This window comes from Schistocerca americana, chromosome 3 (genome assembly GCF_021461395.2).
Source record: "Schistocerca americana isolate TAMUIC-IGC-003095 chromosome 3, iqSchAmer2.1, whole genome shotgun sequence".
Classification (NCBI taxonomy): Eukaryota; Metazoa; Arthropoda; class Insecta; order Orthoptera; family Acrididae; genus Schistocerca; species Schistocerca americana.
Genome location: NC_060121.1, coordinates 874762571 through 874789806, shown reverse-complemented (window position 1 = coordinate 874789806; position 27236 = coordinate 874762571). Strand labels below are relative to the sequence as shown.

Sequence of the window (27236 nt, the reverse complement as noted above, 5' to 3'; positions counted from 1 at the left end):
CAGCGTGAGAGACAAATTATTAGCGAGGCTTTTTACACCTACTTGAACAACAGCTTCTGCTTACTAGCATCTTGTTTATTCTTCATTCTTTCTCCAAACTCAATTATCTGGCTCTCAAAGGTCATACTTTGGGTTTACATTTTCCATATTTACTGTCCACACAATTTCTCCATGTGGTGCTGTCCCTATAGTTTCACATGAATTTCACTTGGAAATGCTGAGGATGGTCTTCCAGAACTTTTTCACTTATTTTTATTATTTAATTTCTCACAGTTATCTTTCAACAGTGCAATGATCATATGCATTTCTGGAAAAGTATGTGTTCCTGTTGTCAGGAAGTAGTTACATTCTCCTTGCACCCACAGCAAATGCACTTCCACATAGTTCACTAACTGAAACCTTTGATACTTCAGATGTTTAATGAGCAAAGAATAAGAACTCTGACGATGTATTACAATCAAACATGGCATTTTTTGCTGGAGAGTTGTGTGTGGTAATAGCAATGAAAGAGATATAAGCAGGAATATGGTTTTATATAGAAGAACAAAACAGGACTCCATGTACTATGATTATTCACCTCTACATCTATATCTACTCTCAGAAAACCAATGAAGTGTGCACCAAAGATATTTTGTGTTTTACCACACAGGATTTCTTCCTGTTCCATTCACAGACTGACAATAAGAAGAATGACTAGTTTTGCAACTCTTACTTGAACATGTTTAAGTGCATTATCTCCAAGGGAGAAACACTTAGCAAGCGAAAGAACATTTATAGTTCAGCCCTGAAAGATGGTTCTTACGTTTCCTAAGCAGCTTCTCACAAGTCATACAGCACTTATGCTGTAAACAGGAACAAACCACAATCTAGAGAGATAAGAAGAAGACACAAATGAAGCAACCCTGGATAAGGAGAGACAAGAGGTACTGTAACAAAGAATCTACGTACTGTAACAGCTGTTACAATGCCATGTTGTTGATATCTAGCAGGGAGAAATCAAAAATCAAGGCTGAACGCTACAAACGAATAAGATGAAGACAAACAGCAAAATAAAAAGCAAGGGAAGAAAGGTGTAAGTTATGCACATAATTGATAAGGAAAATATGGTAAGAGATTAAGACGCATGAGATGGCCTAGCCTAAATTTTAATGTGGCAAATGAGTTCTGAAGAGCAGCTTTAAACACAGCAGACCGGACATTTTAGTATGCTTGCAGCATTCCTGATAAATTAGTGATACATTCAAATTAATTTGTTTTTTATCTGACACTTATAAAACTCCAAATGCTTTGAAACTCAATATTGTCAAAATATTGCCCAATGGTTTTGAAGAATCTTATTCAGTCACATTTGAATATCTACAAAATTTAGTTGAATCAAGAATACAGACTTTAAAAAATGTTGGCCTTTATGAGAAACTTCTGTACGAATGTGCACCCAAATATTCAATTTTCAGGTATATTTTGTTATAAATAATTCAGTAGACTATGATTTCAATGTTTCATAAATATTTGTACATCCCACCACAATTTTTTCTATTGTAAGATGCAAGCTACTGAGTGGGAGAGCAATTCATAATGGGAGTTGGTATGTCATTAATGTTGGAAGTAATTGTGAACCGATTTTTAATGGTTGCTAGGAAGTGCGAGGTCCAAAACTCAACACAGTCTTTCAGGTATTGATCACTCTTCTTTCTTCTGTGTTGAAATAGCACCTCATATACGCATCATTAGGATAATGTCAGTCTGAAATGTTCTTGGTGCATGTTTGCCTCCAGAAACAAAGTAGTCAGTAGCTATACCTTCTCATTACAATTGCTTTAGTGAAATTTTGTTTTGTTGTCATCACTGAAATCCCCTTTTGAGTACAATTATGACTGGCCATGTTGGTCTAGTGGGTAAAGCAGTGGATTCTGGCACTGGAGGCCCTCAGTTCAGTCCTGTATAGAGGTCAAGAAATTCCATCACAATCAGATGATTAACACCTCACTTTTTCTTTGTTGCTTCCCATGACTGTTCAACTTTAATTAGATTCATGTATGCAGATATTTAATGATTGTTAGTATGTGTCAATGAAATGAGTTTAGGATAGGGTTCAAGGGTTTTATCTCCACTGGAAAAGAAAGATAAGAAGCTAAATTTGAATACATTGTATTTATAAATTAAGTTGTTTACATGACAGTATACTGACACAGCACAAAACTAGATATACAACCTTAATTGAGTTAGGAAGTAATAAACGAAAAAGTTCTTCACTTGAATAACATACAGCAGAGTAATACTGACAGTTGGTGGCTTCTGCCACAATGTATTATTCAGTGTCCAACACAAAACTGTGTCACAAAAGTAAACAAGAGCATAAATAGTGAAAGTGAAGAGAGATCACAAACGTTATAAAAACATGTGACAGACTGTGAAGGCCCTCTTTAGTTATTGCAGTTCAGCTAACTGTAAAATGTAAATAAATTAACACATATGCTACAGCAATACATACAAAATGGTCATCCTCTGTATTCTCTCCAGTCACTACTTAGGAAAATGTATAAATAAAAAAAACAAAACGAGTCTTACTACTGTCACACACACACACACACACATGTATTCATTCGCACTGAAAAATTAACGCTGCTCAGTCAACTGCAGTCTCCAAAGTCACTTAAAAAAGTCTCACGATGAAGGAATCTCCACTGTGTTTGTAAACTAACACTTTAAATAGTTTTTCATCTGTTTAAACTCTTATGTAACCATTTAACACTTCCAACAAGAGTTAAAAAACAGTTTAAAGATCACAAATGAAATTTGCCTAGGGTATACAACCCGAAGTTGAGTCTTTGTAGCCTTCGGATTGCACTCCAAGTCACTACACTAATCTTCTACGATTGTAGACCATACGTGTGTATCCGAACGTCCTCTATGGCCTTACACCACTCCAGGGCATAGCCTTCTGGATCTTCCAGGTAGTAGGTCCTGTTCGGCTGTAAGAGAAAAAAAAAAATGACATAGCAAACAATGTTTGTCTGGGAAGTAGGATTGCCACTGCAGCACCTCGTACATTAAAATCAACCTTTGTCTAATTCATTGCATGAATGCTGACTTGATTTGCCAGTAATTCATTTTGCAAAATCTTAGAACTGTGACAAGGATCAATCAGCTTGCCATGATACTGATATTACTTACCGTATGTACAAAAAATATCTTGAAATTCTTTGGTTCAACCCTCAGCTCAGGACTCCAGGGAATTTCACCCCTTAGGACCATGTTGACTGGGTCCACATAGTATAAGTGAGGTCCAAGAGTCAGCAGCAACATCCGCCTCCGCGCGAACAGCCCCTGTTAACAGCAGGCACAAATGGAATCAGAGCAGTCAGCACCTGGCAAAAATTTTATGCTAAACAGGTCATATTTAATGTCATTCACTCAAATTGTCGTCTCTCAGAATGTGATCTGCAATCGCAACTGAACAGAAGCACTTGGCAGCTGAATCTGGTGTAAACAATTCAGTTTAGTTTCTGAAAATGGATATGCATCATGTAACTGTTGTAACTTCATAAGTACTAATGGATTCAAAGTTTGGCAGGAGATCTACAAAAACACCATTCCCTTCAACCAAGGTATCACTGCTTTTCTATCAAAGTTTCAAAAATTTCTAAGAAATTAAATTTATGTGCAAGTAGTAATCAGACAGTTCCCACTATTATGAAGGTAGCACAATACCAACTAGACACGTCTACATCAGACAAGTGTGATCAGCAGTTTACTGCCGTCATGGCTTCTAAGTCCATCGAATATCATTTGCATTTCTACACTATTAGTGCACACAGACATCAGCTGAGTGAAAAACCTTGACGTTCCAACATACACCTTAGCAGTAGCTTAATGTTTGCACAAGGTCCATTCAATAAATAACCAGAAAAGTTGTATAAAATATACAAAAATTTTCACAAAGTCTGTCTTTTCTGTTTTTGGTGGTGTCCTAGAAACCATCTGACAGGGCTGGTGCACCTAGCTCAAATGGGATGCCGGGTATCAGTGAAGCAAGATGGCAGCACCCTTGCAGATTTGCACCAACGTGGAGCAGTGCAGTGTCAATAGATTTCCATTAGCTGAAGGGCTAAAACCTATCTAAATTCGCTGAGAGATGGCAGTGTAAAATGGCAACAAAGGTTAAGAGTGTTCAGTTAGTCCAAAAGGGGTGTAACACACACTGAAGTTTCACCACGCCTAGAATCCTCTGTTTGTGCCATCATGGAGAACAACATTGCAAGAGATGAGAAGTTGATATGGGGAAAACCGGTGTAAGATATTGTGCAATATTACTCAAGTGAAGAATATTACTTTCGGATCAGCCCGTCATACTATTCGTAACTTTCTGACATTCAATAAAATGTGAGCAAGGAGGGTTCCAACACATTTGACATTAGAAATGAAAGGAAGGTGCACATGTGTGCAGTAAGACCCGAAAGTCTTCTTTGCCCCACCCCCATATCCCCCAGACCTTGCACCTTCAGTTTTCACACTTTTAACCCACTGAAAGAAGCTCCCAGCGACTGAAGGTTCACTGATGACGCCATCCAGTCAGCAGTGCATATAACTGGTTATGCACACACGCCTAATAATTCTTCATACATGGACCTGTGAAGCTTGTACAGTGCTGGTGTAGGTGTAGCATTCCATTCATGTAATAGATTACTTTAAAAAATTTTGGCTTTTTATTGAATGACCCTTGTATCGATTAACTGGTGCCTCCAAACACGATGCTTTCATAGCTCACAATTTCTAATACATATCACCAAATATGGTACTTCAGCATCGAAAGTTGTATTCCAATTTGGCGTCTGCTCAGTTCAGTTCAGCCTTTGGGGTAAAAAGGCATCTTGCATTGTAGCTGTTCATTGCTGAACGCCAACGGGACTTTTTTTTCACACGTGTGACTGCTTCCCTGTGTAAAATTCCGCATTTTAAATGTCACATTTCTTTGAACTCCTCCATGTTACGTAACATGAAAGTAATCAAGTCTGCTATGTGGCTGCACACTCTCAGGTATACATTCAAAAATAACAGAAGTAAGATTCAGCACCTACAAGAGTCCAATTAGTCCAGCAACCCCTTAACATATTAGGTATCTAATATATTGCTTCCCCCTACTTATACCTCCCAAGGAGATCACGAATGTAAAATTAGAGAGATTCGAGCGCGCACGGAGGCTTTCCGGCAGTCTTTCTACCTGCGAAACATACGCGACCGGAACAGGGAAGGGAGGTAATGTCAGTGGCACATAAAGTGCCCTCCGCCACACACCTTTGGGCGGCTTGCGGAGTATAAATGTAGATGTAGATGAACATACTGATCTTTTTATGTTGTCCCAAGAAGTCTTATTAACGAAAAATATTCTATAATGAACTATGTTACATCCAAAGATACCTTTTAAAGCTCAAAATAATGAGTTACAAAATTCTGAAAATCGTCAATAATAAAACCCTGAGTATATTCATCCACCGGACTGATTAAAATATCCCGAAACTTGAAATCAATTTTAATTTCTGTGTAGTTGTGAAGTTTAACGACATACTACACAAAAGTTTCCTGTGAACATAAATCTCCGAGACATGGTCTGGAGCACAGTCCGTGCATTTACCTCATATCACTGTCGAGCACTCTTCACTCGACTAACTGCCATCACTTTCACTTTCAGTCTCTCATGAAGTAACATTACACTCTCCTCCACTAAATTCAATGTCAAACTTAGAATCACTACTCATTTTTTTTTTAAGTACGGTCCAACCAATGATGCAGGAGAGATGCCGAAAGCACACCTTCAAAGCTGCACACAGTAGAGACGATGTCTAGTAGCAGCCACCTCGACCGAAACACTACAGCCGGGATACGAATGTAGTACTGGATGCTCTCTAGTGAACACACACTTAACTATCATGACTGAAAACAAGTGGAAGTGGGGTTTTATTTTTTGGAGGTCTGTTCTCAAGTTGCCTGGGTACACTCAGGATTTTAAGTTTCTGTCAAAATAATAAAAACAACCTGGGTTTTAAACAGAGACCCTCCAGTAAAAAATGGAGATACACCTAAATTATGATGTGGAACCCAAAGGTTAGTAAGAAGAAGAATGTGGGCAAGAGGATAGGAGCAAAACAGGTAGTGATAGAATGGTGGACGTTCAGATAAAAGTTTAAAAAGTTATGCCCTATGCAATGCTCACCTTCCTCTTATCGACGAGCCCCTGCTTGAGGATGAGGTTCCCCTGCACCAGATTGTGCCACTTGCTCTCCTTCTCCTGCAGGTCCGTGCGGCGGCGCACCTCCGCCGGGGACAGGTCCGTGACAGCACGCTTCCGCTGCTGCTGCTGCTGGCGCACCGCAGGCACGTCCTGCGGCCGGCCCTCCTGCTCGGTCTGCGACTCTCTCCCGTCTTCCGCAGGGCTCTCCACCACGGGCTCCACCGCGCCACTCAGGTCGAGGCCGAGAAGCCGCGTCAGCTGCCGATCGTCCAGCCCGGGCTCCAAGTGGTCTGGCACCTGCACAGAGAGAACGTGCTCTCAGCAAACAATTGCTATAAATGGAAATCTCACAAATCAATCGTCGGGTGCTTCCAAGTTAAAATACATTTGTAATTAAAATACTCTTCCTCGTATCAGAATGTCTCTTCCTCTAAGAATTACGTTCACATATGTTCTGTGTAGACCTACAGTTGTTAGTGGTTTTAAGTACTGTTTTGGAATGCATATTTTCTTCACAATTTATGTCTGTGTACACTCTTTTCCTCTGCTAGATTGTCCACGATTTTTCATGCAATATTCATACAACCTGTGTGATGTAGTGTGCTAGATCTGTAGTGTTTTGGTCTCAAACATTGTGAAAAAATGCAACTGAATGCTTACAACGTCATTAGATTAGCATGGGCCTGCTTAATATATAGAAACCTATCTCCGCTAGTGTAAGAAACAATAAATCTTTATCAACGTGTATACAGTATTAGCAATTGAATTGCAAGCAATATTGGCATCGACTTGTGCCCCTCATACAATAGCCACTATTTACATAGTGATTTGCACCCTTTAAACTTGTTTTCACAATACAGTCCTATGACAACAGTATTGTACATAAATGCCACACACTGCAGTAGTGTATTTGATACGTAATTAACGAGTACTATCACACTTCCTGCCTTGTCGTGCCCAAAGATTCTGTGCAGTGGTTAATATCTTTAGTTTTCAACTTCAGTTACTTCCACACTTTTTGACACTAATCAGTGGTTACTAGGAAAGCTAGTAATCCTGAAAGTATTAGTTACTAACCAAAATAAACAGAATAGAATTTGTCTGCAAATCACTCTTATATAAGAAAGCATCAGATGACAAGTTTTCTATACTGGCCTATTAACAATTGCCCTATACCTTATAATACTTATCGACCAAGACCTTCAACATACATCCTCTTTTCAATTCAGTTCTCCATTTAAAGGATAGAATTCTGATGTGTTCTGTATCTCAAGCTTCTGTGTTTTCAAATCTTCCAAATAGAGTGGAATCTGCATTTCACATTGTTCACGAGTAACTATAGAGGTTTTCCGTAACTTTCGAACATACAGACACACAGCAAAACACTCACTCTGTAGTGGCTCCGCATTTCCTCGTGCTCTGACGTTCCCGGCAGGTAGGGGTAGATTTGTGGAGGTGTCTGCAGATACAGCGATTCAAAAGAAATTCCCTTGAAGAACAGATGTGCTCTCAATGAAGGGTACCCGTGCCCGTCCTCAGGCCTGTCACGAGCCCCTAACCGTTGCACAGGATCAAGAACCAGTAGCTTCTCCACCAGGTCTCTGGCTGGAGCACTGAAACCATCTGGGAAGACGTACTCCAGCTTCACTATCTTCTGGAATATAAGGTGCTCACTCCTGGAATAGAAGTAAATCTCGTCAGTATGAGTTCACTGGTTGAGTAATGGAAACATATGCTGTAGTCCCTGGTAAAATTCTTGTAAGGAAACTAATAGTATGGGAGAGTGCTACACACCAACATTAGTCTAGCTTTAACACTCGGAAACAGTTATTAAATATAAATATTCCTAAGGGTGACTGTATAAAATTATACAGAGCATATATCAAAGATTCTACTTTCACCTGACTGGATTCCATGACAATGCTATATTAAGATGACAACAGCAAATGTGATACCAATCTTGAAAATGTGTATGAATATTGTGGTAGCAATTAATAGATATACAACTGGACTTCAGATACATATATTACAGAAAAAAGAAGGTGGAAGTGAGAGAGTGAATCTGTATGCTTCCAGACATGGTTATAAAACTGGCAAAATTATACACAGACTTAGCTAGCGTACCCACAGGAGAAAATTATATGGCAGAATGGTACATATGATCTAGTGTACAAGCTGAGGATATATGCCTGTAGCAAATTCCATCCACCTATCCACCAGTGATGTTATGTAATATTTAAACTATTGGGGTGATTCTGTAAGGTCAAAATTAGTATTTCAATAGCTATAGAAGACTATTAGGAGCATTGCAGGACTATGACCACCGAATAATGTAAGGATTACTTCAAATAATTCAATATGACACTATGTTGCCTGTGTATAATTTCCTTGTCTTTGTTGAAGAAACTACCTGCAAGAGTCTGGCTGAAAGTAAAGGATTTTGCTCTGCTTAAAAATTCTAAAAGAGTGTGAGAAACCACTAAAATTTTTACATGAAACGAACAAACGATATTTAATGGAGTGAACCTATTTTTATTATTTTCTTGCACTTACTGTTATTTACCTAATCACACGTGACAATATGAACTGCATGTAAGATCACTAAATGGTAAAAAAAATTGATACAAGGGTGTGTGTCCACTGAGAGAACTTACATTGATCGGAAAGGTGGGAGTCCAGCCACCATCTGGTATATGATGCAACCAAGGGCCCAGAGATCCGAACTGTAGGAGGCCGACTTGTCAGTCAACAGCTCAGGTGAGACATACTGCGCTGTGCCCACAAAGCTGTTGCGGCGACGGAAGTTAGGGTTATCCTTGTTTTGATCTGTGAAACAAAAACTAGAGTAAACTGAGATGAAAATACAAATACAGCAAGATTATCTGGGACGGTAAATGATTTTGTAATAAAGAGACTTAAATGATTTTGTAGTAAGTGATCTAATATGTATGAAAGGTGTTTGCAATGAGTTTAATGTATATAATGTTGATGAGAAAATTCTGATTACAAGGGGCGGAAAGAAACGATGCCCTAACAGAGAGAGAGAGAGAGAGAGAGAGAGAGAGAGAGAGAGAGAGAGAGAGAGAGAGAGAGAGAGAGAGAGAGACTGCAAGCGAGTTATGAATGGAAGAACGTAAGTCATCAAAGAAAACTCCAATAAACTTTGTGTGAACAAACAGGTAGATGAGTAATCCCTGAATGCAAGACAATGACAAAAACTCTCATCACAAACTTCCATACTCAACTGCTACGAGTTCAAACTAGCCTTTCCTCAAAATTCAAGAAACTGATCTGGGAATGGCTAAATGGGCGCAAGCATTATGCAAGCTCCAGACTTCTTGTAAGTGTTCACAACTTAACATGCATAGGGAGTTATATGATCTAACAACTATCATCTCCTGAACAGTTCAAAATACTGGTATGTTTTTGGTAGATGATCCTGAAGTGCATACTTATTTGTAGGACACTCAAATCTATTGGCTTATCACTGCAATGTTGTAGTAAGCATAGTTTCTTGTGGGAACTTTTTTTTTATTCACAAGATTTGAAAGCTCTTCGACAAACAAGTAGATTGAAGCGAAAAATTTTCACAAAATAATCTAAGGAATGTGCAGAGACTGGGGCAAGGTGACCTGGATTTGTTATTCCAGGATGAAGAGACTCGGGTGGCTTTTGTGCCAGGCTGCACCACTATATACGGCAAGAAGTTTGATGTGTACACTGCATTAGAACATTCTGGCCCCTCTGCTTTTTAGTTTCAGCATATGCCAGATACTTTTACTAAATATGAACATTAACTAGCAGTAAACCATGGAGCTGAACTTTTGGACAGGTTTTGAATGTTAAAATACATCCCCGTTGCTCCACCAAGAACTGAGAATACTGACTTTATAATATAATTGTGTGCCCATTTGGAGAAAACATTTACTGAAAAAGCCTATTTTTGGTAACTAACTCTTCATGAAATAAAATGAGAGTTGCATATTACACGACTCATCCTTTGACTGCAAGTAAGAAATTCCTGAAACTTACCTTCCACTTCCTTCCGATTAACAATCTTGGCAGACCCAAAATCTGCAATGAGGATATGCATTCTTTCATCCAGAAGAATGTTTTCTGGCTTTAGGTCTCTGTGGATAATGCCCAAACTGTGCAGGTGTTCCAAAGCATGCAAAATCTCAGCAGCGTAGAATCTCGTGCACGCAATATCGAATGAACCAACTTTGTTTATATGCGGTAGTAATTCACCATTCTTCGCATATGTTAGCACAAAATCTAAACAACATAGTCAAGGAAATACAGCACTGTGTGTGAACAATCAAAGTATAAAACAAGTTTTGAGTAACTTCACTAGAGTTATACACAGCGAGGGAACAGACACTTGTTTCTTACATGACGACAGTGAATTTAAAGCAAACACTGGTTAAAATTCTGAACTGAGTTTATCATTACAACACTGACAAAGCAACAGATTCCTGTAAGTTAGTTTTCTATGATGATAGAAAGGATACAGAGCCGTTCCACGTCCTGGAAGGTGCAGTACAATTTGGTGAAAAATGGAGCAGAGGTCTTCTTGTTGCAGCTCAAGATGTGAAGCACTTCCTTCTCTCGCTGAACATACTCAGTTTTCTTCTCACGGATTATGTGACGCTTCTCGCAAACCTTTACTGTAACAGATGAAAATAACTGTCACTTTTTATCCAATTATTGAACACCACAACATGACATAAGGAACAAGAAATGAGCTTCTAGGATTGTGAGACATGGCCCTTTTTTTTTTTTGGGGGGGGGGGGGGGGGGGGGTTACAAGAGTCATACAGAACATTAAACTATTTCAGTAGTAAAAACTTTTATGAAAACAGACTATGACTAATAGAGCAGTTTCTCAGAATGTTTCCCAATAATGTTCAGTATTAATAAACTACTGACTAGCATACAGGTCTAAGATACAGAATTTCTACTAAAACCTCTTGACTGCCTTTTTTTAATAAACTGATCATCATACATTACACATTTTTTGTTAACCTATCACCTAATATTTTGTGAAAGAACGGCAATGAGTGGAAATAAAATACATAGTACTATGAACCAGATTACATCAATACAAAGAGTACCTTAATAACTGAAGTATTTATGTTTAACAACATCCTAAGGTTATTCCCAACAAGTTAACATGAGGCAATTATTTAATGAAAATTTTACTGACCAATACAAAGAGAGATTATTAATTCTTCTATGTAACAGCCACAGATTTCTTAAAAGCCTATTTCTGAAGTCATTAAGGAATTTCTATCAGTTGCTCAAAACTCTGCAGTACAGAAGATACAAAGAGCAGAATTTCAGTTTCACTTACTGGCATACTCGTTGCCGGTGTGGATATCCTTGGCGAGGTAGACGGTCGAGAAGCTACCCTCGCCAATTGCCTTCCCAAAGATGAAATCATTGGGTGTGCGCTTGACGGTGGGGGCGGCGTTGCCCTGGCCCTGTGGCGGTGAGGCTGCAGCTGGAGGCTCCTGTAGGGGCACCCTGCCACCACCACCTCCGCCACCCCCGACTGCCACCGGTACTGCCACTGGCACGCTCACTGGGGGCATGGCTCCTGGGTTTGCAGTTGCCACTCTCTGTAAAGAAGAAAAGTCAACTGTGAACTTACTGTCACATGTGTAAACAACGGCACTGTGGAAGCTCCTCCTCTGTACTACTGAATTAACACATCAAAAATCTGTATCTTAATATTCAACCAATCAGGTTCCTACAGCCACAGTAAACTGCATCAGAGGCATGTGTTTCCTGTGTGCCTCTACACAGAATCTGATCGCCAAATGAGAGGTGCAGTATAGTAACATTACTTGAAACTGTCACAAAAATTTATTTTCGCTACTCAGTACCATGACACGGTGTGTGCTAAATAGTCAAACTTGAGATGTGTCATTAACTAATAACACCATCTTAGTATATGTCAATTCTACGTATCTCTCTACACTTGCCAGTTCTCAGGATCCCCACGTGAGATACTACGGAGCAGCACTATCATCGCATGTGTGGGGCCTTTTCTCGTAAGATTCCCACTGGAGTTCTCTGAGCCTGTCACTCTTGCATATGGGCTGTACTGGCCTGTTAAGATTCTAGCAGCATGCGCTTAAGTCTCTTTAATGTCTATTTCCTTTAGACACTTCTTTCTCAAAAACCTTGCAAACATTAATTTCATCCATTCGCCTTGTAGTATTATCCCTAAATGTTTAAATGCTGTGACATTTACCTCTGATCTTGTAATCAAATAATGCGTTCTCTCTCAAAAGGCATTGCCTCGCATTTACCCAAAATTAAAGAGACCTGCCACTTATTATACAAAGTGAAAATTGCCTGCAAGTCTTCCTGCGGTTTCTTACTAACCTGTACATAACAGCATTGTCTGTGAACATGGACGCTGACCTTACACAACGAATTGTTTGTGTGTATTCTGAACACCGGTGGTTCTATCACACTCTGAAAGGGCAGGCACACAAAGTTATTTCAGTTTCTGTCCAACACTGTCACTCCAATAACATGCCAGGTTCTGCCACTCAAAAATTAAGCAGCCTATCGCATACCTACAGAGATGTATCATACGATCGTAACTCTGCTACTAGATAAGCGATACACCCGCCTTATTGACAATGGTCCCGTGAAGGTTCAGCCGCAACACGGCGCATGCCTAGCCCTAAGTGCGCCTGCTTCCAGATTTCCGTAACTAGGAGAGAGGCAGGGGAGGGTGGCAGAAGTACAGTACAGTACTCCTGTATGGTGCCGCAACGCGCGGCCGCGGTGCGGAAGGTCAGGGGTCACGGCGAGCAGCGGTCGATAGCCGCGCCTTCAAGGCTCCGCAGCGCCAGATGAGCGCACAAATGCCAAGGTCTCTGCCACACTGGCGGCCCGTTAGTCCAGCTGCCCACACCTAACAGTACGCGACAGGCTCGGCTGACAGCTCACTGGCCGGGCGCAGCGGTTCGTCAGGAATGCGCAGAGTGGTAACTGTCTTTCCGGTAAGAAGGCCACATTACCGCAACTGGTGGTAGTCGCTAGCGCAACAGCTGGTACTCTGAGAAAACTACACTACACAGATAAATCCACCGAATGCTGTCGTAAGTAAACTACCCCAGGACTACGTCAGATAAGCTGAAGTTCAATCTTTAGGGCTACCTACGGACGCCTGGTCGAAAGCCACTTCGATGGCGCACAGACTGCCGTTAACGTCGATGAGAGCAAGTTTAGAACAGTACTTCAGAATCAAATTTTAGTGGAGGCAATGGAGCACAGTCTGTTCACGTCAAGTGACCCAAGAAATGAGATGATGGAAGTAGCGGATGAGATCTGCCATCTGGGCAGCAAAATAACTGAACGCGGCAGAAAAGAAAGTATCAAATACTTTGGATTACATACCAAGTAAAGCTTCATTGAAAGTATATATCTGGAGCGTAGCATAATATAGAAGAGAAACGTCGACAAACGCTACAGACAACAGAACGGAAGCTTTTGAAATGTGATACAGAAATATGTTTAAGATTACATGGTTAGACAGGATGATAAACCAAGTGATACAGAATCGTGTTGGATAAATATAGCGCAGCATGGACTGGTGCGCAATTTTTTGAACGGAAGACAACATCAAGTTTTACGTGTTACATATCAACGCCTGTCAAGGCTCACGCAAAGAATACGCTGCCGGTACGAACATACCTGTACGCGCTTTTTAATGCGACTCGGGGAAAAAATCGCGTTCGCGCTCGTGAATTGCTGTAGACGTGCGCGCTTCCTCCAGAAAGCCATGGGCATCTTACCTAAATATGTGCAAAAAGTATCGATTCTTTGTGACAAATTTAATATAAATATTGTGGCAAAAAGGGAACATAAACGCTGCGCATCGGTAAGCTGACGACTTCAATGCAGACAAAAAGCCTCAGGGTAAGCTAACCACTGCGGCCTGGCACGGAGAGCCCCAGCACAATGTCGCTTACAAATGAGTAGCCCCGGCTGTCACGGAACGCCAGGAATGTAACGGGGAAGGAACAGCTCAGCTGGACATTCAACCCGCTGACCTCGGCATCAGCCACCGCGCACGTGAACATCCCGCGCGACAGCGGTAAACAAGCCCGCGCGGCATCGGGAAGTTTCCAAAGTGCACGCGGAAGTCTAATCTGTTACCTGATAAGCGAGAGCCGATCCTGACGGAGCTGTGCGCGCTGCTGAGAGAGAGAGAGAGAGAGAGAGAGAGAGAGAGAGAGAGAGAGAGAGACCTATCTATCCCAGCAAACGGTGTGAAGTTTTGTTAAGAATTTTAATTACACAGGACACTATCAAAAAACCTTTGCTACGTCATGTGTGCGACCTGCGGAAACCCCCTCTCAAATGCTGGTATATTAAGCTTCGGCAAATATTTCAGCAGGTAATGAAGACTGGTCTCAGTTCCGCGGCACCTGATATTACGTAACTCCTGGAACGCTACAGCAACTAGGACGTTCATCGCTGCTGCCCGTAGACCATAGTAAGTTGTAAAATTCCAGCAACGCCTTCCAGCATTCACCGGCGGCGGGGGTGGACACGAGTACAACGACAGTGAAGCTAGCGCCAGCCGTTACCTTTTCGACTAGCAGATCCCCGCGGCTACAGCGCAGAGACATGAAGACGCAAGAGAGCGACGCACGGCACTCCACGCCAGCCTCGAACGCACTGACTGCCGAGTCAGCCTCGACGGGAGGCAAAAGGCCAGCCGCGTCACGTGACACTGACGTCACACCCCCTCCCAAAGGCGCGGGGCCCGCGCTCGCTGTACCTCCGCAGATTGCGAATTTTGACGTTTATCGCTGTAGTCTTTCGGTTTATACACTGAACTCGCCGTTACACACCCAGGAAACTTACGTTACGCCTGCATCTAACAAATAATGGAAGTCAGCCTGCTACTGTGCGTATTTGCAGTACGTAGCGATACTACTGTTAAGTACGTACTGCAAGACCTAACCGTCTGAACCTTCAAATGTACAATATCCCGATGCCGTGGACGTTTTGCAGAGTCTTATTTGGGAGGAGGGCCAAACTGGGCAACTGCCTAGGGCAGCATTTTTTTGGGGGGGGGGGGGGGGGGGGGCGGGGGGGAGGCAATATTTTATAAAAACCATGGGCACCAAACAAGTTCCTAAAATTTAGATCTCCCGTTAACCGGCAAATATTAATTGACGCACAGGCAAAAGTGTTACGTAGTGTCGTGTATTCTTGATACTATTAGCAAAAGTAGGAAATAGTTTCATACAGTGATGTTAATTAGCTCCTTTTATAATTTACGAGACAGTTTTCACACGTTTCATTTTCGACTGATGATTATGTAAACGTGCTTAAAATAATGTTAACGTACGTCCACACCAGCGTGGTTTCATTACCTCTGCTAATAAACTCTCAACCAAAGATATCAATGCATATTTCTCCCGGCTCATAAACAAAACAAATTTTGCAACTCTTCTGGCATGTTTTACGAAAGTAATATTTTTAACCTCACACACTTAAATGATCGATTGACTTACACCTTTGTTAACTTTTTTTACGGCGCGCATGCGCTTTTAACATCAGAGTAGCAGGTGCACTTTGTATGACATTCACGTGGACGACTGAAACACAGTTCGCTTTAGTTCCTCATACCACATGGAACCTGCTTCTAATGTGATTCCTAGCCTGTCAATGGATGCTCCTTTGCGATATTCCGATAACCATTTACGATTGACGTTTAATAGAATCCTCAAAGAACTGAGGCAGGGAAGAAACACCTTCCCCAAGTGAGTTTCCATTTGTAAATTTTATTTATTAAAGTTCGGTTTTAGGTGCAACGCATAGTTAAGTATTAAATAGACAAAAAATATGCCCAATTGTTAGGCAAACAATAACTAACGTGTGTATTTCAAGTTGGGGGGGGGGGAGAGATTTTTTTTACCGAGGAGTGTAAAGAGTCCTAAATACGGGTCTGATGTTATGGAAACTTTTCTGCATGCATCATCAGTCTTATCTACAAATTTTGGTGGAATCCTGTTGCAAAGTGCCACGTGGCAGAGTCGTGGCGTTTCATTGACGAAATGTCTGGATTTAAATGAATTTAATTAATGAAACTTAATATTTTGACAAAATTCTGTCCATATTATACAAACCCATTTTGAGCATATGTACGTCCTGCTGTGTGACGAGGTCAGCAATACGTTGTGGCCAAGTTTTACTCCACACTGAATACATTTTTGTGTACGAATAACTAAAATCACAAGGTAATTCAAAAATTTACTGCAAAATAGAAAATCGACGAGTATTTCGATGCGTATTACGCACATACAAATGAAATCATCTTTTGAGTTAACTACTGTTTTTTTTAACATTCAGTTACGATATTTTGAAAATGAGACATTTACTCAAGTGCAGCGTCAGCTGAGTTAAAAAAATACATGTTTATTCACTAAGACTTCCGTTTTATAATGTTTGTGAAATAACTCCGATACAACCAAAACTATGCTGGTCGCTTTTCTTTCCATAAAATTAACCATATACATTTTATCTACATTTAATACAGAATGTAAATCCGGGAAATGCTTGCTACAAAAACAAAAAGTTATAACTTACATTTGAAATTATATCGCAGCTCATCTCTGTTTCGTTTCCTTTTCGTGTTGAAAAGAGGCACATCGGATTAAAATTTCGAGCAGAACTCGAGAAGCACTTAATCAACAATGAGAACGGTGTTTATTTACGGTTTGCAAACCAAAGAGTAAAATCACCACGCGCTGGCCTGCTATCTCTGAAATGTGACGAATCATCGCTGTTTGCCCAAGCGATACGCCAGACTGCCTCGCTGAGTATAAATACGGTCTAGCTATCTGTCAAAAATAAGCCACGGAAATGTACTGGCAGAAGGCAAAACAGAACACTGGTGGACGTACATTCGCCTAGTAACTGCCTTTGATACAGGCTACTGGCGAGACAGAGGTACAAACAAGCAAACGTTCCTCTCAGTCTCTTAATGGCTCATCACTTTACCGTAAGACACTAAGTAGGCAAAAGGAAGCTGAAAGTCACGTGCCGCTGTCCATGAGCGCTGTGTGCTAGCTCTGAAGAAAAACAATTCAGAGAAGCCGCGATGACAGTACGACTCGGATCTGAAACCTGTTCCTTGCGTGTACGAGTTCCCTCTCACTGTACAACCTTCCTCGCCGAGCAAAGTGAAGCAAGATAGACGCGGCCAGCCACATGACAGGAAAATTCAGAAACGGTCCTTTGAGACGTATTACCGAAACGATGTTAAGCACGACATATGATCATCAAAAGATGCTGTGGGGAAAGTATGGGTAATCGCGAATGTATTTGATGATGCCGCGTACAAAATGGATACAGACTCTAAGAAAGCAGCTGCAATTTATCCGGAGGCAGAGTACACATGGCACCTGCATCGTTCACAGAGATAACACAGCCGTAGACGACTGCAGCAAACAAAAGAATGGAGATAGGGGCACACCTGCCGTGGAGTAGTGGGAGAACTGTGAAATGCGTTGTGAAGAATATGATCGTCTTGACAGGAAAAAGATAGGATAAATGTGGAACAGAGGCTACCTAAGACACTACGTGCAAATGATTCAGAATCTTTGCAACCACTTATCGTCAGAGAATGGCACAAACCAAGGTATCATACAGGTATGCCGTATGTCTCCAGCGCTATTTAGTATCTGCATATGAAATAACATGGCAAGACGATAATGCACTTTTGGGAATCTAATTATGAAGCTAACCGTTTGTCAATATCTGCATGCTGGTGATCAAGTAATTACTCAAGAAAGTGGAAACAAAATGAGGAGAGCAGTATATTAGTTACATGCCCTGAATTTCAAAACTGTAGCAATGTTTTTCTTATGTTAAGAACCAGCGAAGTCAAAAATTTGTATCCATGTTAAAACTCCGGTGCAAATGTTTAATTTTCATTATTTCGTCCATATAAAAAAACATAACACACCTGTCACAGTATGTGGGGCTGAACCCTCAAATGGAAGGTGAGGAAACAGACGTAAATGAAATCTAAGGTTATGGCAGCTTCTACCTTATCGAGATCAGAATGTTGGACTTAAAGAAAGGAGCATCTCAGGCGATTAGAAACATTAGCAGTTCAGTGCGTCAAATATGTAAAGGGGTCCAGCGATAAAAGACAAAATCAGGATCATCTACATCAGGTGTGAAGTTTGTAATCGAGAAGACTGCAGATCAAAAAGAAATGAAAGGAGCATGTTCCGCGTACGCCCGAGATCATAACGTTAAAATCTTACATTATATACCTTTGGAGTAGAAAGATTTCATTATGTACCTTTGGAGACGGGAGAAGTCAGCAGACCTAATTTGGCCTAAACCAGAGAGGTGTGTGTGTGTGTGTGTGTGTGTGTGTGTGTGTGTGTGTGTGTGTGTGTGTGTGTGTGTCGAGGTAACGAGCAGCAAAGGCTTGCAGCTGCAGTGCTGGGTATAAACACGTGTCGCAAACAAGCATTGCCGTGAGAATTCTCTTTTGGCCTCGTAGCGACGTAATAGCCTGGAATTACATATGTTGTTCGCCATCAGTCAGGCGTGAAGGACGTACTGGCTGCAGCGCAGCTCCGGGACCATCAGCGTCGCCCAGATCGTTTCCTTTTCGTAACAAGGCGCTTTCTGTCTAAAAGCTGCCCAGATATATTTAGCTCTCGGATGCATAATTCGACATCGCTCTACCGCTGCTGCTTCGGCGATCTCGCGTCCTCCGCATCGACTGCAGGATCGGCCTGCTTCGCTGATTTCCGCCACAGCTTGCTGCCCGGCGCATATTCTGCCACATGGACCTTCACTTTTTGATTATCCCACGACTCTTTCTCGCTTCTCGGGACGGCAAGGGAGCCACGGAGTGGCGGTCGCTTTCTGGTGACGTGTCAGCACAACTGAGGCGTGCGGATTAATGCCACCGCCATGTGTGCCTATGTTTTAGTCATCACTAACTGCCATCGTGCTTTATTCTGAGTCGTCCGTCTTCTAAATGGGCTGGTATGATGCGGCCCGCCGCGAATTGCTCATCTGTGACAACTCTCAGGAGTTCAGTTATTTGTTGGATATATCTCAGTATCTGTCTTGCCTTGGAGTTTCATACTCTAAAGCAACGTCAAGTACAATGGAAGTTATTCACCGTGTCTTAACGTAAGTCCTATTATACTGTCCCTTCTTGCCATGTTTTCCACTGCTTTCTCTCCTTGCCGATTCTACAAAGAGCATCTCTTATCAATCCTCTTAACTATCACATCTAAAAAGTTTCGCTTTCCGTTTCCTGTTTATACCCAGAGCACGATTCGCTTCCGTACAGTGCTCTGCCCCGAACGTACGTTTCTCAGAAATTCCTTCTTCAAATTAAGGCCGATGCTCGATACAAATAGACTACTTCTGGCCAGAAATCCCCTCTCTGGCAGTGTTAGTGTTGTTCTCGTGTCGACCACAGTTCGCCCGCCATCCTATACAGCAGAATTCTATCATTCCGTCTACTTAAAGGTTTTGTTCCCCCACATGGTCCAGCCAAGTGCTAGACAAGGACTCAGCGCAACACGTTCATGTTTTTTGTTGCTGTCGCCAGCAATATTCAGAGTCATGTAAAGCCACTGGGCATCTGCAACACGGTTCGGTATTTTGTCACACGGCACAATTTCAGGCACGCATCATAACGCAATGCTCGAGTATCTGGGGCAGCCTCAGTATAAGAAGAAATTATACGGGGCCCGCGGTTTCAAAACTTACAGCTAAATCGGAAACTGAACTTTATCCGCCAACGGCACACGCGACTTTATCGGTGCTGCAGTTATTTCTCCAATTCTACTGTTATAGCAACAGAACCGGTATTTCAACTACACCTGATGAAACTTTACTACTGAGGCGACTACGAGAAAATGATTATTCACATTTTAGTGACCTCACGAAGCACTCTCCCCGGGAGAAAATAGTTCATACGAACAAATAGAAATTGGGAAAATCAGTTTCAGAGAAAAATAAGTTGCTAAAACGTCTATGCCTTTGTGCACATTGGCTACGAGGCAAAAACTTTATGTACACTTTAGGCGTATATTATCTATGATATGTGCATCTATTTAGCTAATACAGGTAAGAAATATCTTCATCGCCCTCATCGCTCATAAAAACGAAAATGGTAGAACAGGCGTTCCCTTCGCACCAATGAAGCGAGAAATCGCGCTCCAGCGAAACTATGGGCCTGTTCCTTACGAACAGTCCGCAAACTCTACAGCCACTCTCGTGTGATCCAGGTGGGGCAGTCTAGTCTGCTGACAGGATTGTTGCGCCCGTAACCAGGTCAACCATACACGGCCGCCGCTGGCCTATTTGCGGCGCACGAGGGCTGTTTCCCCACTGCGGGGCGACCCGATCGCAGCCGTTGCGCCACGACTCTCAGTCTCTCGCTGTTTCGCGAACTTTCCCCGCAGCGTTTCGTCACGCATGGGGCCGCTGCGAGGTGAGAGCAGCCGCGAAACCCCCTGAGAGCTGCCTGCTGTTGGTGGTGGTGGTTGTTGTGGTTGTCTTGGCGTACAGAATACACGGCGCGGACGCCGGACGATGCCTTCGCCGTTTTACGTAAGTCAGCGAGCACCGACATTTCGGCGCAGTTTGCAGCGGCGGGGATCGATGGCGGCGGCGCTGACGTCACGGCAGCGGCCGCGTACTACGTCACAGGTGTTACGTAAGCAGGCCCGGCTGCGGCTGGCGCAAGGACCCCTTTAACGACTAGGTTAACGCGCGGCGCGCCGGGAACACACACACACACACACACACACACACACACACACACACACACATTATATATATATAAGACCGTCAACTCAGAGAATCACTACACCACCGCGACCACGGTCCTGTCCACGTCGACACGGCGCGTACTGGATTACGAAAACAGGTCTGAAAGAGATCAGGTACCACGGTGCACCTGCCAAGTGCGATTGAGACGGTTCTTGGAGTGTATAGGACACGCTTATTTACCAGCAAAAAAACTAATGCTGTTTTTTTACACCTTGCGTGTTTCAGGATACTCCCTTTTCAAACAAAGATTCATTTGGTTTCTAGCATGCTCCAGTGAGAAAACTCGTATAAAATACTACGCTACAAATTTCATCAAGTTCAGTCACCCTGGACTCTACGTTGAATGGAAAAGGATTTTCGAAGTTCGCAACGTAAAATACACTGTGTTAACGAAGATGCAGTGTTATTGTCTACATTTGCAACACATTTCCTTAGTTGCCACTTCAGTGCTGTTTATAATATTTATACTTTTCCTTTGTAACTGGATTTTCATTTACGTTTTAACCGAATTGTTTTAGTGTCTCCACTGGTTTACACAGTATACAAGAGAAACAGCTGTTTAGGTACGAATATTTACAGGTACCAACTGAACTGATTCACAGCATTGTTACATAGTGCTTAAAATATATTTGCAGATCGGAAGAGGACATCACAAAGACGGTCACCGCTGAACACAACGGCAACCGCCCGCGCAGTTTTAGACTTGCATCGACCACTAACCCAAGCCACTAGTACCCTGAGAACCTGTACTTACTGACAACGTCCCCGTTAAAACCTGGTAAACACAGGGGTAAGAGAGACGAAAGGCTGGCGGAAGCAGGCGGTTCTTCCGTACCCCCGCTGTTGGATTGGCAACTGCCAACCGCCCGCGAGAAGCTGCGCACCTCGTGTTTGGGTCGCCAGCAGCTGTTCATTAGCGAAGTGGGCGGGCTGTGATGCCGAACTGGCACGCGTCACGTGTTAGCCGAGGTGTAAGTGCGCCTCAGGCAACAGGCGCCCAACCGTGTCAAGCTCTCACACACACACACACACACACACACACACACTCACTGTTCGCGTCCTGTTACTTCTACGGCAACACTTACAGAAGGCGGTTTAAGGGCGCCTCGTCCATCAACTAGCAATACTTTTTTAGAATTCTCGTATAAATCGAGTGGCATTAGAAAAGTCAGTGATCCTCTGACTTATTGCGGATATGGTAATTATGTCTATGATGCGCCATTCTACCAAACCCGTCGTCTCTGACGACAGTATCCTATTACGGTGAGCCTGATTCTGGAGTTTCACATTTCCGATATATTCGCGCAGTTGCCGCCAGACTGTCCCAGTTATCGAGAATTTCCAATAACCGATCTAAACGTTCTCGTGTTAGTTCCGACAAGCTTTCTCTCTACAACAGTGAAGTCATAATGAACTCCATAGGACGTTTCAATACAGAGTGTTTTACCCCTCAGCACAGAGCAGAGAAGCCTCTCCGTAAACATAGGGGGCCTACAATTAACGTGGGGTCCGATATATAGTGCAACTCTACTTTTTTTTTATTCCTATGGTGCTTTCTGTGTCTGCCATGGCGGTGACGTGAATCTGACGACACTATCGTGTATGGGGATCCAGCTTTATGGAAGAGAGTAGTAGTTTCGTGTTGTTGGCTGGTACCTCCTAAGATTACCGACTCATTGCCTCCCTTGGCTGGGCATCCCCCTAAGTTACACGGACTCCACTTTATCGTCCTCCGACTTGAAATTCACAAAGGGTACTGTCTTATTCCGAGCACAAAGCTGCCACGTTCAGGTGGTAATTTACGCTTCCCTCTGTAGGTGTTCTGACAATCTATGATCAAACAGCGAATCCTGCCGTCGGAGCTGCCGCAAAAGCGAAGTACAACAGATCTATAAAGGAATTTTTTCGACACGGGGAACTTGGAGGCACCAGCCTGGCAGGGTGAGAACCTAGCGGCGCCTCGCGACAGGGAAGTGGAAATGAAACAGAAGCGGCCGCGGCAACTTCCCGGTGCGTCGCAGCCGACGTCCGCATTTAGCTCAAGGGTACCACCGTAAACACTGCCCGCCCGCCGTCCGTTCCGCGACCAGAATGATGCGCCTCTGTCCGAGGTCGCGAGCAATGGCCGTCTATGACCAAGCACCGCGACGAAAAGTGATAAAACAGCGAATCGGGAAACAATGAACGTGAACATCCGGTGAAGATTATTATTTTAGTAATTATAGTATCTACAATGGCTTAAAAACCACTTTTACAGTACGAAAACTTTAATTAAAATACTCACTGCTACTATGTGACCCATTCACTAAATCAACTGAGCAGGTTATTCTGAGTGAATATTTCATACAAACGTGTACACAGTTGTATGCTCACAGAGAAGGGAACCAATAAGCGATCAGTCAACACATCGAGCACGTGCTGCAGAAATAACCTTCGGTGCCGGTTTGAGTGTACCCGAAGATAATCAGCCGAAGGAACGAATGTTACTGTGTCGAAACATAAAATATCTGTGAAAGAGAAATTTTTTTATCTCCAGAACTGTTGCGACGAAATACCTAGTCCCTGCGAGTTACCTGCTATCTGCGGATTGTAAATTCTTTAAAAGGACTCGCAAGAACGAGTAGCAGTTATCAACAGGAAACCATTCACAGCCTGACAAACTTAAAATCCCTACAGTAAAAACTATCATAACCATTGCATTCGTCGCGAAATTTGTGTCGTGTACGGACTGGATGTACCAACGTTCTGCGCGGCAGTGGTGTCACGATGACAGAAATCGCCGTCGGCCTGCAGTTGACAACCCTCTGCTAAGAGAAAACTGACAACCGGCGTTTCACGATACCTTGACTGCCTAACAACTTGCCGCACATTATTCAGTGCGCTTCTGCAGCAAGATACTGTAGTAACCAATTGGGGTACCCCAAGATAGGCGCTCGTTAACTTTCAAGATTCCTTTCCGAGAACCGGAGGATTCATCGTGATCTGTGGTGAGACACGAATTCCCTAACCCAACAAGGGAAAAAAACAGTTTGGGATAAAACACTTAGAATGTAAAAAGCGCCGCACACTGTAAGACGGAATTGTTATGACTACCGTCTTTTTGGACGCCCAGACAAGGTAGGTTGGTGGAAGGAGAAGCAGTTCTTAAAACTGCCAGAGAGATTAGAGACAGCTGCCTAGTAGCGGTGCCGGGTTTCTGCACAACGGCCGGCGCTGCTCTGCCCGGCAGAATACATACATTAATGGAAATAAGTATTCATACACTGGAGCGTGGAAAGTAAACTGCCTTTATTGACAATACAAAACCAGAAACACTAATTGGCTGTGCACTATACACATTGGCCAGTCACCAATGCAGCTATGCTGGTATACAGAACGAGAATGAACAAGCCTTTACAAAACAAAATGCAAGAAACGTCTGCCAAGTTCTCTACTGCGCTGGGAATTGAGTATTCATACACCAAGAGAAAATGACACTTCTAACAAAGCCACAACATGTTTAATACTTCGTATGCATACCCTTCCGATGTATTACTTCTCGCAACCTCCGTGGCATGGAATGGACCAATTTTCTTGTAGTTTCCGACGTGATACCTTCCCATTCTCGAAGGAGAGCCTCTTTCAAAGAGGCCTTACTACGGATGTCGTGTTTTCTCGCTCGTGTTTCCAGCTCACTCCACAAGTCTTCCATGAGATTCAGGTCCGGACTCTGAGCTGGTGTTTTAAGAGCGTGTGGAGTGTTGTAGAGCAACCACAGCCGGACAATTTGCGCCCTATGTTTGGAATCATTGTCCTGTTGGAAGTAATAATTTCTAGGAAGACCCAAGGCGTCAACACACTGTTGTGAGTTCTGTTTGAGAATGTTCATATACACAAATCTGTTCATGGTACCTTCCACAAACACTAATTTTCCGACACCGGAGGCTGACATACAGCCCCATACCATCACTCCACCACCTCCGTGCTTCACTGTGGGTTGAATGTTGTTTCGCTCGAGGTCTGTATTCGGTCTTCTCCAGACCAAAATCCTGCCATCATTGTGCACGATATTAAATTTGCTTTCATCACTAACCAATACAGTATCCCAGAAGTCTGCTGTCTTGGATACATGCTGTTTCGCGAATTCCATCCGCCACTTCCTGTTCTAAAGCTGATGTAGGGCTTTCGTCTCGGGACCCTGCCTCTGTTGCCCGAACGACTGAAAATGGTACGAACTGCCCTTAGAGTGATGTCCTTTCGGAAGTGGTCAGGTACATATGAGGACAGTGCCGACGCTGTCGTTTTCGGGTTTTTCTTGACGATTCTTAGCAGCACTCTGGTCTCTCTTGTTGTAAGCTTCTGTGGACGACTGTGTCGTTCACTGTTTATTACTACATGTCTGTCCTTATATCGCTTAATGATAGATTGCACAGTCGCTCGGCTTCGTCCTATGATGTTCGCAATTTCGGCATACGGCTTGTGTTGAAGATATTGGGCGACAACGATGTTTCGTTCCTCAATGGCTGTTTCCTTCCCCTTGCGGCCCATTCTGCTGTTCCACGGTACCCACGTCCGACGTGTTGTTGCTTCACGGCCGCCACACGACTACACAAGTGTGGCCTGCACTCCGGAGCTGTGTCAGCCGTTTGTTTGTTTGTTTGTTTGTTTGGTTGGTTGGTTGAAAGTAGTCCGCTGTATGAATACATTTTGCCCTGTCGTAGACAGTGCGGAGTGCAACATATTATATTTTCCCAGAATAGATTCATGGCATATGGGAAGCTTCATTACCAAGAATATGGTTACCTGACGCTACATCATCGTACTTATTCGTATCGGCGCTGTGGGTGATTTACTATCAACCCACCATCGTAGTTTGTCACCACCTACTGTATGAATACTTATTTCCATGACTATACGCGAGCTTTTGCGCCAGTTAAAATATAACGCTTTCGAACATCCGCCCAGGTACTTGGAATCGCCTCCGAGAGATTTCCACCCCTCCGTGCCCAACAAAAAGTGGCTCGCTTGCTAACGCTTTGAACATGGCGAAGAGGTAGAACACACTGTCAAATACTGTAGAATTTTATGCAGTGGAAATTCGGCAACTCAAATGAAATTGATATGTAGGTAAGGAAAGGAAAGGAACGACGCGGTTTTCAATATTTATATAATAAACCCGCTTTCGCGCTAGTCTTCAGTGGGAAGAGGCTGGTGCCCGGGAGGTAGGCTGAGAGCACTGGTTGGGGCCGGGGAGGGGAGGAAAGGGGAAGCTGCAGGCAGGAAGCGCCCGCGAGCTCCCGAGGACGCACGGGCCGTGTCGCAACTACGCCGGCGGCGCCTTCCCAGAAGCCATAGAGCGCAGACAAACAGCTCGCGTTTCTCTCGCGTCTACTGCCCTATGCTGGCTATCGCGCCATTTGCCCTAACTTTGGCAAACCCAAGTCGCATATCACAGTCCGACGATCGGGTACAGAGCTCTTTTTGTGGGCTGGATCGGTCTTAAACAGCATCGACATAGGCCTTTTGAATCACGCTAAGGCGACGCCTGCGTCTGTAACTTGTACTCGGCAAGCACCGAATGAGCTCTGATCCCTTTCGTGCTTTCCTCTGGCGAGTTTATACGTATGAGGAAGAGAGGTACTGTGGTCGAGTCCTCTAGGAAAGTACACCCTGGGAATTTCAACCGAGAACTTTGCCGCGATTCGCACCTGTCCTGTAGCGTCCGCTACGGGAGGTCGAGGGCGACTCTGCGATGCTTTCGCGCTTATTAAACGAACCTTCGGCGGAGAGCTCAAAATGGTTCAAATGGCTCTGAGCACTATGGGACTTAACTGCTGAGGTCATCAGTCCCCTAGAACTTAGAACTACTTAAACCTAACTAACCTAAGGACATCACACACATCCATGCCCGAGGCAGGATTCGAACTTGCGACTGTAGCGGTTCCGCGGTTCCAGACAGTACCGCCTAGAACCGCTCGGCCACTGCGGCCGGCTCGGCGGAGAGCGTCGCTCTGGTTTGCATGTTCTCTCCGTACGTTAATCGAACCTGCTAAGGGTGCCACACTGTCGAGTGGCAGTGAATCGGTGGGACGAGTGTCTTGTAAGCTCCATCTTTCGTGTGAAGAGATTTTTTTGGGGTTTTTGCAATGACTGCAAAATGGTTTCAATT

The 27236-nt window shown here is 43.3% G+C and overlaps 1 protein-coding gene across 2 annotated transcripts in view; it reads right to left on the bottom strand.

Annotated features, from left to right (window-relative positions):
• Positions 1-2132: 2132 nt before the first annotated feature.
• LOC124605846 (3-phosphoinositide-dependent protein kinase 1) overlaps positions 2133-27236 on the bottom strand; it is a 57186-nt gene continuing 32082 nt past the window's right edge. Inside the window, exons 1-9 of one of the 2 annotated variants that reach the window (XM_047137780.1) lie at positions 14845-14930; positions 11583-11850; positions 10741-10896; positions 10262-10504; positions 8884-9055; positions 7620-7905; positions 6212-6526; positions 3175-3327; positions 2133-2972 (exon numbers count right to left, since the gene is read on the bottom strand). In XM_047137780.1, the coding sequence (XP_046993736.1) occupies positions 2871-2972; positions 3175-3327; positions 6212-6526; positions 7620-7905; positions 8884-9055; positions 10262-10504; positions 10741-10896; positions 11583-11850; positions 14845-14886 (1737 nt within the window). In that variant the 5' untranslated portion in view covers positions 14887-14930 and the 3' untranslated portion in view covers positions 2133-2870. Of the gene's footprint in view, positions 2973-3174; positions 3328-6211; positions 6527-7619; positions 7906-8883; positions 9056-10261; positions 10505-10740; positions 10897-11582; positions 11851-14844; positions 14931-27236 lie in introns of those variants that run through there. The other variant, XM_047137779.1, reaches the window with a different exon arrangement.